Raw genomic sequence first — 12,334 nt, 5'->3', positions numbered from 1 at the left:
CTGTGCGTTCTGTGTATCCTCATGATGGGCATTACCGCAGAGTGATACCTTTCATGAGTTTTCCCATTTTTGATTTTCAACTCTAATGCACATCTCAGAGGCCTGAAAAGGCAGGAATATGCTGATTTTAAATAACTTGGTGACTTTGAATATATATTTTATTTTATTAATCCCTACGCCAACCTGAGCTCAGGCCCTGGGGTCTGTGATTTACTGTCCTTCCATCCTGGGGCACCCCACCTAGTGCCTGCACCCCGGACGATCTGGGAGGAGTGAAGGGCAGTAGGAGTGCAGATGCGCTGGCCTGGCCTCTAGCACAGTCCGACGTGTGCAATAAACACAGGAAGGAAGCCAGGAGTCTGAACGGATCAGGAAGTGTCTCCGGACACTGTGGGTCCTCGGTATCCGACCGTGGGACTGAAGTTCATGGCTCACGGGTGGGTGCAGCTAGTCCTCAATCATTCGATTCTTTTCCTGATCTCCTGCATTCACATTCTTAATTGCACCTGTGACATGTCAGCCTGTCCCGTAATCTGGACCCTGCCTGGACCACCAGTGTTTGCCCTGGCTGGCTAGTGACTCCGAGGGATCACGGAGGCAGGGCGGCGCAGTCCTCACTTGCGTGCCAGGCTGCTCCTGGCAGAGTACAGTGGCTCGGTTATAGAAAGGCGTTGGTGTGCCTCCGGGAAGCGCTCAATTCTTATGCCATTTGAATGGGGAAAAAATCCCACTTGTGTTTTTGGAAAATGGATAAAGTAATTTTAAATTTCATGAGGAAAAATAATTGTTGAAAAAAGAGCAGGGGATTATTTTAAAGAGTAGAAAAGACTACCTTTCCAAGAAATAAAACTTTAAATTATACATGTATATTATTTTTTAATACTCACCCAAGGATATATTTATTGATTTTAGAGAGAGGACAAGAAGGAGAAAGGGAGGGACAGAGAAGGGGAGAGAGAGAGAGAGAGGAGGAGAGAGAGGAATTGATGAAGGGAGGGAGAGAGAAAAATCAGTCCGATAGGTTGCCCCCAAATGTGCCTCCACCAGGGATCGAATACCTGCAACCAAGGCATGTACCTTGACTGGGAATCTGGGAATCGAACCTGCATCCTTTTGGTGTACAGGATGATGCTCCAACCAACTGAGCCACCTGGCCGAGGCCATGTATAGTATTTTATCTGCATACATTAGTGTGGTACTAGTGTAAGAATAGAGGGGTCAGTGGGGAAGAAGACATAGATTAGTAAATGTTGGTAATTCAATATTGCACTTTTTAAAAGGGAATTATCATCGTAGAACATCAAAGGCTTATTTAATAAGTGGTGTAGCAATCATTGGTTAACTATTCAATAAAAAATTTTAGGGTCTTACTTCATATCACATATCAGTATAAACATTAAACAGATTGTGATCAGAATCATCCTGCAAATAACTAGAAGAAAATAAAACTGAACGTTGGTCAGATTTCTGGATGCAGACCAACTTTCTAAATGTCAAAGCAGCATAAGAAATCACCAAAAGAATCACTAAATGTGACTACATAAAATTTAGAACTTCACTATTTTGTTAAGCAACTAAGCAGCATAGAAACCACACAGTAAATCAGAAATGATACTGACAAAAATTACACCAGGCAAAGAATGACTGTTCTTAGTGTCTATAGGAGCCATGCAAAGTGGTGGCAAGAGCGTAAGGACCCCCTTGGATGAGTGATCGGAAGGCATTCTATGCAGACAATTCACGGAAGAGGGACCACGTGTCCTCAGGGTGCAGTTCGAAACCTCGATTAGGGTCAGTCACGAAACATTGCCTTAAAACAAAATGTCACTCTCACCTGAAAAATCGGTAAAACAGCTTTCGAACGGCGATATCTCACTTGGACCAGAGTGGAAGGAAACGGATGCCCCCAGACACTGCGAGTCACCAATTTGTCAGTACAACCAAGACCCTTGAGAACACGAACACAGTCTCGCCCCGCGTTCCCGTCTCCGGCAACCTGTCCTAGTCAGCGATTCAAAGGCTGGTTGCTTTTGCCCTGCCTGTCACCTCTCATCCTGGATTTCATTCCTTGCCCGCTCGCTGTCTTCGACGAGAGGCTGTAAGCCTGATGAGAAGGGATGTCTGACTTCCTCACAGCAGGGACCAGCAGATGACAGGCACCTAATGCTAGTTCGGAGTGGAGTTCGGCCAATGCTTTAGGCGCAACACAAAAAGGGAACAGCTTGCTCTTCCAACAGTGAGAGCTGGGACGGTTAAGTAAATTTGCAAACACACAGATAATGGAAACCACTAAGATGATGCCTGTAAAAAGTTCTAATAGGATGGCAAACGCTTGCGTTCAAATGCTAGAGAATAAAAATATGAAATTCATACGCAGTCTGGTTTCCACATGTAGCTGGAGAAAAGAAAAACATGTAAATCCATCCTCTATTTTAAGAATAGAAAAGGCCCAAGATGGGGAGTCTAAAAGGACACCCTGGGTGGGATTGTGACAAATCGACCTCCCACACAGAGAGCGCCGGGCAGGGTCACGGGCTCGCCTCAGCCCTGCCATTGGGTGGAGGGAGGAACCCCCCCACCCCCCGGGGAAGAATTTGAACTACAACCAAGGATCACCCTGGCTTGTGTGTTAAATCGTACTGCCGGTGTGATTCAAAGAACCTCAAGCAGAGAATTTAACTCAAAATAGGCTTGGGTTGGTGGTGTCTCCAAAGGGGCGACAAAATGGAACCCCAATCTGTGGGGAGGACAGGGCCTCAGAGAGGCCAGCAGCAGCTGTGAGTCACCATGGCAATGAGAGCCAGTGAAAAATCCTGCATCCCAGAACTGATGAAACGGGATACGCAAAACACTGAAAGGGGCCCATTCAGTGGTGAGATTCCAGATCAAAAGCACTTTCATATAATGCATGCTTTATACGCACCACGTTTTTATGTATCGCAGACACATTTAAATAATGTGGATTTAGTTTACATAATGTATTTTATATAGTGAAGATAGATTTAGTATTTGGAAAGCAAAATACTTTTATTGAAAACTTTTGACATATGGGGTTTTTCGAGGAACTCGTTGAAAAACGCAGCATTATCCCAGGGCCTCTGAATGGGCCTGCCCTTCATCCCTGCTTGCCCCTCGCACTGGTCCGCCACCAGAGCTATCATCTTGTGAAAGTCCGGGGACACAGAGAAGATAATAGATGGTCAGACTGCGAATGTGTGAAGAGGTGTGTCTTCGCCATTATTAACATTTTTTACTTCTTTTTAGAGAGGGGGAAGGGAGGGACAAAGAGGGGCAGAAACATCACCGGCTGTGTAAATGCATAACCAGGAATAGAACCAGCGACCTTTCGCTTTGCTTCTTTTTAGAACGACGCCCAGCCAACTGAGCCACACGGGTCGGACGCCATCATTAACATTTTTGAGCACTGTTATGTGCAAGCTACTAGGTTACAGATGGCAGGACAGGCCAGCTGCACAGAGGTACAAGTCTCCACTTTCCTTCATTGGCTTAGCTGACAAATGATCGTGAGCGCCTGTTGAACATGGCAGTAGGAATTTGAAGACAGACATGAAGGCTGGGACGCTAGAACCCGCGTATCAGTGAAGACTGGACGAGGAGCTAGATTTAGGTTCTGGACGTTTGGGGCTTCAGTGTATATAGAAAATTGGTTGGGGTGGGTATTAGGTGTTTATTTCCTGGGGGTGGAGGGCAGGGCTCAACACAAAAGATCAGGAAACTGAAGTCCCTTGGGGGAGAAAGAGCCAAGTCAGGCCTAAAGCTGACATCTTTGGAAACTGAGGGTTTTCCAGAGCCCCTATTTTGTATTTTAAAATAACATTTTGAGTGCCTCGACCATTGGGATAAATCTGGTGGCTGGATCACTTTTTCAGAGGAGGGGGAAATAAGAATTAGGAATAGCTATCAAAATAATGGGAAAGAACATGGTGAGGAGAGACTTGTGCAGACACCTGATTCATCCAAGGTTCAGGAAAGTGGGCAAGTGGGCAGCTTGCCGCCTCTGGGAACGACCCACGAGATTCATGCTAGGCTTTACGGGGGGGGGGGGGGGGGGCGGTCATGAAGATCCTTATCCCATGTGCCAGAGACGTGATGATAATAAGATTTAACCCCTCTTTTCAGAGAGATAATCAATGACTGCCCAAGACTGCTACTTGGAGGCTAAAATCTGTGACATAACAATAAAGAATCTATTTATGCAGTATTTTACCTCCCCCATAGGAACTGCTGTCATCATATAGATTTAGTTCAACCTCTCCCCGACTCCCCAGGGAGAGGTGACCCTCCACCACGCTCTGTGGACACTTAGTCTGAGATGGATGGGGAGCTCCAGACCGGGCCCAGGAAGGCCAGGGCTTACTCGAGAGGGCTCCAGACACACTGCTCCGGGCCGGACACCAGGCCCCACCCGAAACCCAACAGCACCTGGCAGGCAGGGCTCCCTCTCGTGCTTCAGTTCCCAGCACAGCGGCTGTTTGGCCGCACACCCAGGATTATGTAATGCACATCTGTCATGGTCCATATGACGGGGGGGGGGGGGTGCTTTGAAAAAATAATGGTGACATAAAAATTCACGGCGATAGCTTTCCCACGAAATCCTTGTTGAGACGGCACCATCACCCAGGCACAGGTAGTCAGATCCAGGTGGATGCGCGGCAGGTCACCACGCACTTCCCACACCGGGGCGCGCATCGGCATCCAGGCACTTTCACACCAGGCGCGCCGCTCAGGGCAGCCCGCTGGGAGGACGCCTTCTCCGCTGGGAGGGCGGTGGGGGCAGGGCGGGGCCGCACGGGGCAGGTGCGGGCCTTCGGCAGCGGGAGCGCCGGGCCCCGGGGGCCGGCCCGCGAGGAGAGTTCCGCAGCCCGCCCCGGCGCCCGCCCCTCGCCGCCCGCGGCTCCTCCTCGCTTCGCCATGGTGGAGCGAGGCGACGCGGCGCCGCTGCTGCGCTGGGCCGAGGGCCCCGCCGTCTCCCCGCCGCAGGCCCCGGAGCTGCAGGCTGGAGGCCGGGGCTGGGGCGGCGGCGGGGGCGGCCGGGTGGCCGCGGAGCCGCGGAGGCGGCGGGAGGCCGAGGAGCTGGGTGCCTCGGAGGTGCTGCTGGAGCCCGGGCGCCTGGAGCTGGGCGACGTGGAGGAGGACCAGGTGGTGGCCGTGTTCGTGGTCACCTTCGATCCCCGCTCGGGTGAGAGCCTCTCGGGGACCGAGGGCGGGGAGAGGGTCGCCGCCCCCTCACCGGGCTCCGCGGGTGGGGCGCGGCGGGGGAGGGGCCCGCGGCGCGCGCGCCCACACACCTGCACCCCCCCGGCTCCCGCGGAGCGAGCGGGCAGTGGGCGCGCGGTCTGGGCGCGGGGCGCGGGGCTTTGTTCGCTGCACCCTCCGACCCCCTCTACTTTCTGCCCCGCGACTTCTCAGCAGCTTGCGGTCGGCGCCCCGGGCCCCATTGCCTTGTTGGCGCTTCTCCAGTGATAGAGGGTCCTGCTTGCGGCCACGGACGCACGGGCTTTTGTTTTGTTTTCGTGTTGGGCTACGAGGTCCCCCTCCCCCCTTTAAGAAGAGGAACGCCCTGCAGGTGAACTCCTGAAACTGAGTGTCCGAAGCTTCCCCCGCCCTCCCACCCCACCCTCCACCTGTCCCCGCTCCGGAACTTTCCAAGCGGCCAAAGTCACTTTCTCCTATCGTATTATTTTGAGGAATTAATGCCGGCGGCGTTTGGGAGGGAGGAGGGGCACGGCATTGGGGGACTAAGCTGGAGACCGATTAAAAGACGGAGTAGGCTTTACTCAGGTGGGCTCTCAGGCGTCCGGAGAACCACAGGGTGGCGGCACGTAGCCTTTCCCCGGGCCACCCCGTCTGGAAGTGTGCACTTTGGAGGTGAGAGACGTCACGGGGGTCAGAAGTGAGTGAACGGATCCCTCGCTCCGCCAGTCCCGGCCCGCGCGTGGCCTCTCCCGCCGAGGGCTGCTTTGGGGTCGGTAATGGAGGCAGGAGGGCTGAGGTCAGGACTCCGGGCGTAAGAACGCCCAGGTGTGCCTTGGTGTCCGTAACTCCCTCGGAGTTGCCGGCGTGCGGAGGGCTCTTAGGGAAAGATACACAGCTGCTACTTTCTGGCATTCTCCTCCCCGTCCTCCCACGGTGAGCGGGGGCCCATTCTGGAGACCTTGATGGGCGCCACACAGTAGGGTGGAAAGAACCCTGAGAGGGGGGTGCAGGCAGGGCAGCAGAGAGGGTTCCCGCGGGGTAATGGGACTGTGCTCAGGGAGTGTCCCGCGCTGGGAGAGCAGGCCTCTGACTCGGACCGGTCCTTGGCCGCATCCCCGTGGCTCTCGCACGGTTTTGACTGTGACCCAAGGTCACAGTCAAAATTAATTAATTTTACATCAGATCAATACCCTCACGTGCGTACATTTGTGACTCACACACAAGTTTCATGAAATAGTACCAGCCTTTTGTATGTGTATGTAGCGCATACTGGTACTTTCTAATCCATTTGTAAAAATGTTTATGCTATCCATACATTGATTCGCATATGGCTAGGCCTCCCGGACACCAGTAGTTTGAAAAACTGTTCTTTTTTGGCCAAAGTAACCCTTACTGCTAGACAAAAACAGATACTGTATATTCATTGTACCCTACAGGTACCCTACAGTGGTGGCATCACCTACAGGTCAATAGAGCAGGTCCTCCGATAGCATTGTTTCATTCAACTGCTTTATAACATTGATGAGGGGGAAGAAAATCGATTCCTGACCAGGGCCGCTGTCTGTGGAGTTGTCACATTTTTCCCTGTCTCCAGTGGGTTTTCTCCTGGAACTCCAGTCTCGTCACCCCTCCCCCCGCTCTGACTCCCCACATCCCAGGGATGGGCGCAGGAGGTGAATGGCATTTTTAAGTGGCCCCATCTGAGTGAGTGTGGGTGCGAGTGTGCCCTGTGGTGGACAGGTGTCCTGTCCAGGTTGGTTCCCACCTGCGCCCTGGGCTGCCAGGAGAGACTCCAGCCACCTGCGACCCTAACTGGCACAAGCGGATTGGAAAAGGGTTATTTTACTTGTCTGTGTTAATCTTTGTTAAGTGCATGAGTAGCTAACATTGCCTTCAATGTTCAATATTTGAAGTGTTTTGGGGGGGGGCCTTTATTTAGAAGTTTGGTGATGGTTTTGAGACCAGAAATAGGCTGTAGGAACTTAACTCTTGTTTCTATTAGCCTTTGATAAAGTTGGTTTTGTTATATGTCCTTTCACTTGGAAGCCTCAGTTGCCAAGACCCGAGGGTCCAGGTTAAGCAAGGACTTACTTCCTGTTGATGGGAGCTCGAGATTCATTCTGGGAAGTGTGGGACAGAAGCAGAAGAAATGGGGCGTCAGCGGGGGTCTGACTGAGCAGTGGTGGCTCCAGCCCGGAGGGGAAGGAGGAAAGAAAGTCCTGTGTGGACCACAGGTGCAGCGGCTAAATATGAAAAGCAGGGCCGGCACCCTCGCCCTGCTGGGGTGTGGGTTTGTGTGAGCCAGGCACTAGCCCCGTGCATAACGGTTTTTCATGTGAGTCACTGTGGAGAGAAGGGATTGAGAAAGATATCTGGACATTGACTTCACGCAGGCAGGCATTTTGCTATAAGGCTGTTTGTTTCATTTGATCCTAATCCCCACTGATACTGGACAATCACTTACACCCAATTTATACGTGAGAACATAACTCTTCTAAATACAGAAGAAGAGAGTAATTCTTTTATATTGTTAGTTACAAGGTTTGAAAAGCTGGGTTGGGCATCTGCAAGGACAGATCTGAGAAGACGTTATTTTCACTGTACTCATGGTTGGAATATGATGGTTGGTGTAGGATCTACAATGATGTGAGGACTTAGGGGCTTGTGCGCGTGCTTGTACATGCACACACACACACACACTCACTCTGACATCCACACACTCGGTCTTTATCTGGCGCAGGGAGTCCCTAGCATGGTGGTACTGGCCATCTGGGCCACAAAGCTGCCATTGAAACCAGGCCCAGATGCTTGCGGTGCAGGCTGGTGGGAGAGGGTAGCAGCCACGGGGCCGCTTTCTCATGCGTTCAACCCACTCCGCAGGGCCCTGATTTAAAATTTCTGTTTTGTTCTTTGGGTTTCTAGTAAAACGTTCTCGCTGTTCTGTTTGATTGAGGGGAGAGGCGCCGTCACACCTGGAGATCCGCCTTCTCTCTCCCTATGGAGGGGCCACAGCTGTCTCACCACGAGACTGAGCACTTGTGTGCGTGCTCGTGGCAGATAAAGCTGAGGACCCTCAGTGCAAGACACCTGTGAATCCTTCTCCTTGGGCCGTTTACTCACGAGGTTCACTTTGAATGGCTACAGTTTCCCCAGAGTTGTTTTCTTGGTGTGTGTGGGGAAAATTCCTGCCCTGTGTGTTTGTATTGGAGCGGGTGATCACACCCACTCCAATACAGAGAGCCCACTCTCTGGGAGGGGCAGAGAGCCCACTGAGGTTTGTAAGATGTTTCTTTTCCTTTTGTTCTCCTCATGAAGGGTGAATTACTCCCTCAATTGCTACCAGATTCTCACTCACATCAAAACACCTATTTAATGCGGTGCACCTGAATGCCCTTATGTTTATGTCAAACGAGTGCACACAAATCATTCCCACGAGTTTCAGTCTGCACACCCTCTCTGTGCAGCTGGCGATGCACGAGGGTGTTCTTTCCAACAGTGGAGCTGCAGGAGTTGCCGGGGATGAGGGCTAGGTGTGGTGTCTGCGGCCTGCCCCGGATGCTGCCCAGGTCATCTGACTTGTGCAAACAGTGAGTGGCTCCAGCCGTGGGTGGGACAGTGACAGAGTGGAATGAGGAGGGGAAATTTGGAGGGTAAGTTTGAGATACAAAGAGCGGTCCTGAGAATGGCTGGCTGACAGAGGCCAAGAGAAGGCCAGGTCTGAGAGCTCACAGGAAGGTCTCTGAGGACGAGTAACGTGGCCAGGTCCTTTCTCGGTCGTTTCCATCAGGTGGCGGGGAAATACAACTGCGGTCACTTTCATCAATCCCACATTGGCAGGATCTGTCCCAGGCCGCTGGTGACTCACCTGCTGTGGTTTTCAGAAAGAAGTCCCTGTGTGGGTCTCCACCGTGAATTCTGTGTCTGCCCCTGAAAGTCTACGGGAGGTAAAGCAGGAATGGGGATTCTAGCGCCCACCAGTGCTGAGCACCTACTGTGTGTCGGGAACTGTGCCGGGCATTTCAAGGACCTTGCCGCTAATCCTCCCAACAGTCTTCTCTGTGATGATGAGAAAAACCGAGGACCAGAGCTGCTAAGTCATCTCCTATCACAGAGCAGAGAGGGACAGAGCCCAGCCGTGATCCTGGGCAGCCTGTCTCCAGGGCGGGCCCTGGGGTAAAAGGATACGGGGCCTGAGGAGTAGGAGGTGGTTTTCCATGTGAAATGCATGCCCTGGAAGTTGGCCCTGGGTTGGCAGAGGGCTGACTGGAATTTCCTCCTGCCTCAAGTGTCTCTCCGCCGCCTCTTTCTTCCTTCGCCTTGGGTAGGTCCTCCTCCTAGGTGATGTTCATATTGCATATTTAAAGCGAGCTAAGACCCAAACCAAGCGACAATACAGGCTGTTTCCTTTCCTGATGTTGGAGTCAGCACCAAATCATCCTTTGAGGTCTCCTCCACGTGGCGTTGGAGTACTCTGGGGCTTCGTCTTCTTCCCCTGTGGAATTCGGGCGTGTGTAGGGTGTGGGGAGAGTGGGAATCAAAGCAGATGTCGGGGAGGGAAAACTGGTCCGGGGGGCTGCGCCCGGACCTCCAGCAGAGGCAGCCAACTGCTTCCGACAGGAAGGCCTCACCTCGGGAAGGGGGGGATCCGTGACTGGGAAACACCCAACCACGGAAGAGAAGGAGGAAGGAAGCCGTGTATTTATTTCCCGTTAGAAAGAGACTGCTTTGGCTCCAGAACATCGCCTTTTCTACTTTAAATAAGTGAGATGAGCTTTCTCACAGGCAGCCATGGCTAAAGCCTACTCTCCCTGAAGAAATGGTGGCTCACAAACTCCGAATATGCCCCGGGGGTACGGTCACTTCCCATTTAAGCAGATAGGACAGAGTGTGTGTCACCTAGCCGAGGAGCTTATACCACGTCACCAGCTCTGAGAGGCCCTCACACAGAGCTGCCAGGCTGCCCGTGGAGCGGCAGGTACGCCCACAGCCGGGCTCAGCATTGCCCTCTGGCTCCCCACGGGTAGTCGAGCTGCCAGCCCAGTGAGCTGTTAGTCCAGGTTCCTTTAAACAAGGACATATTTGCCTCTGCAGGAGCCCAGGTTACGTTCCACCAATATTTACTGAAGGACCGACTGCATGTGCACAGTGCAGGCTGCCGCCTTTGTTCCCGTGCGGGCCTGGGGACCCCTCCCCAGAAGCTCTCTTTGCAGCTGGAAACTAGACAGGGCCTGTAGGTACCTGCCGTAGCCCAAGAAAAGGGTGGGTGTGGAGACAGAGGGAGAGAGGAGGAGGAGGAAGGGCCATGGTGACATGTCCCTCTTTGGTTGACTGCCCCTGGGTGGGCCCTTCTGTTGAATCTGTCCCGGCCCCAGGGCCCTGGCTGAGTGCCTAAGTGCAGTGAGCATGTTTGGGAAACCACAGGGCTTAGAGTGTGCAGACTGGGGCGGGCGGGCACGTTCAGTTTCTGTAGCGCTACATAGCTTCCCACGAGGATTGCCGTGTTTGTGAAACCACTTCCTTTTCAGCCTCAGTGCCGGGGCGTCCAAATTCACAGGCCCAGGGTGGCTGTGAATATGGCCCAGCACAAAATTATGACTTGACTTTAAACATTATGAGATTTTTTTGTGATTACATGTTGCATTGTATTGACTGTGTGGGCCAGGGCCACCTCTCTTCTTCCAGTGGGGCCCAGAGACGCCAAAAGGTTGGACGAGCGGGTGTCCAGTTTCTGAGGAGAGCGCAGTGTCTCTGATAAAGGCTGCCCTGCCGCCGTGGTGCCTGTTCATCCCCCTACTGATAATACTTCGGGTCAGTAACTTCTTCCCTTTACCAGGGCCTTTCTCTTACCTGTGTTTTTCCACTTCTCGGTTATTTCAATTATGTCCCCCAGCTTGTTGATTTTTTTTAAACCCCCGCTACAGGTGGAAAAACACTACAGTAAAAACCTGTATATCCTTCACTTAGGTCTTCATTTGTTGGCATTTTACTGTACTCACTTCAGCCTTCTACGGTCTGTTCTGCTCTAAGGTGCAGTGTGGGTTCCTAAGAATTGGAGGCCCAGGAAAAGGGTAGGCGTGGAGCAGAGAGAGGAGGGGGTGGAAAAGGCATGGTCGGTAGTTACGCCTGTCTCTCTGATTGACAGAATCACTGCAGTAGAAGTGACAATCATGCAGTAGAAGTCACGGGTTTTTGGGAGAAAATGGGGCAGGGGCCTATCGCTCAAAACTGGCAGTAACGCATTAAAAAAATGATGGGAACTGAATTAAAAAATGGTGGGACAGTTTTCCATAGGATCCATGGTTAAATTCATCAATAGGTTTGCATATGAAGGAGGGTGCTGGAGGGGTTGCGTGTTCCTGAGAAGGGGTGGGTGACAGTGAGCGGAGGGAGCCGGTGGGTGTCTGCGGTTTGTGTGTGTGTGTGTGGGGGTGCCTTGTGTGAGCTCCATGCAGCTCCGTGCAGCTCAGGGCCGTTTCCTGCATTCACACTGGGAACCTTGTGGTCGAAATTACGTATCAGCCAACATGAAATCCCCTGTGATCTGATTGCTCCCTCCTGCACCAGTCGCTGTGGGACAAGCTCAGCATTGGGGACAGAAAGCCACGGTGGAATATTAAAGAACATTTATAGTTTAAATACATACATTAGAAAAGAAAACTTTTAAAAAGAAGGAGCTAAGTGTTCATTTCATGATGTCAGAAAATGAAGAGAAGAAACTACGAGGGAAAAATACATTTAAAAAATAGCTTTTCTTGTACCCAGTAAAGACTTGCTCGGATTCGTTGTCACTTGCAGGTCACATTCAATACTGTTTTGGACCAGTTCCCAGTGTGCAGCTCAGTGCTCAGACATATGTCCTACTAAGTGCTCCCCTGTTATCCCAAACCCCCACCTGGCACTACACATAGCCACCACAGTGTCATTGGCTGTGTCCCCCATGCTGGACCTTACATCGCAGTGACTGTTTTGTGACTTGTTAATCCCTTCCCCCTTTTCACCCAGTACTCAACCCCACTCCCCTCCGACGACCATCTGTCTGTTCTTTGTATCTGTGAGTCTGCTTCACTTTTTTTGTTTGTTTATTCTGTTCTTAAGGTTCCACATAGAAGTGAGATCA

At 52.0% G+C, this 12,334-nt stretch overlaps 1 protein-coding gene across 3 annotated transcripts in view; it reads left to right on the top strand.

Moving 5' to 3' along the window:
• Positions 1-12,334, top strand: part of DENND11 (DENN domain containing 11) — a 56,058-nt gene that overhangs the window by 14,940 nt on the left and 28,784 nt on the right. For 2 of the 3 annotated variants that reach the window (XR_008389972.1, XM_037138907.2), the window contains exon 1: positions 4,825-5,200. The exons of the other annotated variant lie outside the window; for it this stretch is intronic. Coding sequence is in view for 1 of the 2 variants with exons in the window: in XM_037138907.2 (XP_036994802.2) it covers positions 4,933-5,200 (268 nt within the window). In the remaining variant the exon portion in view is untranslated. Of the gene's footprint in view, positions 1-4,824; positions 5,201-12,334 lie in introns of those variants that run through there. 3 annotated transcript variants of the gene reach the window in all.

This window comes from Artibeus jamaicensis, unplaced genomic scaffold (assembly GCF_021234435.1).
Source record: "Artibeus jamaicensis isolate MK-2021 breed Jamaican fruit bat unplaced genomic scaffold, CSHL_Jam_final scaffold_2172, whole genome shotgun sequence".
Classification (NCBI taxonomy): domain Eukaryota; kingdom Metazoa; phylum Chordata; class Mammalia; order Chiroptera; family Phyllostomidae; genus Artibeus; species Artibeus jamaicensis.
The sequence above is the reverse complement of the archived record's forward strand: the minus strand, read 5'-3'. Positions and strand labels throughout refer to the sequence as shown.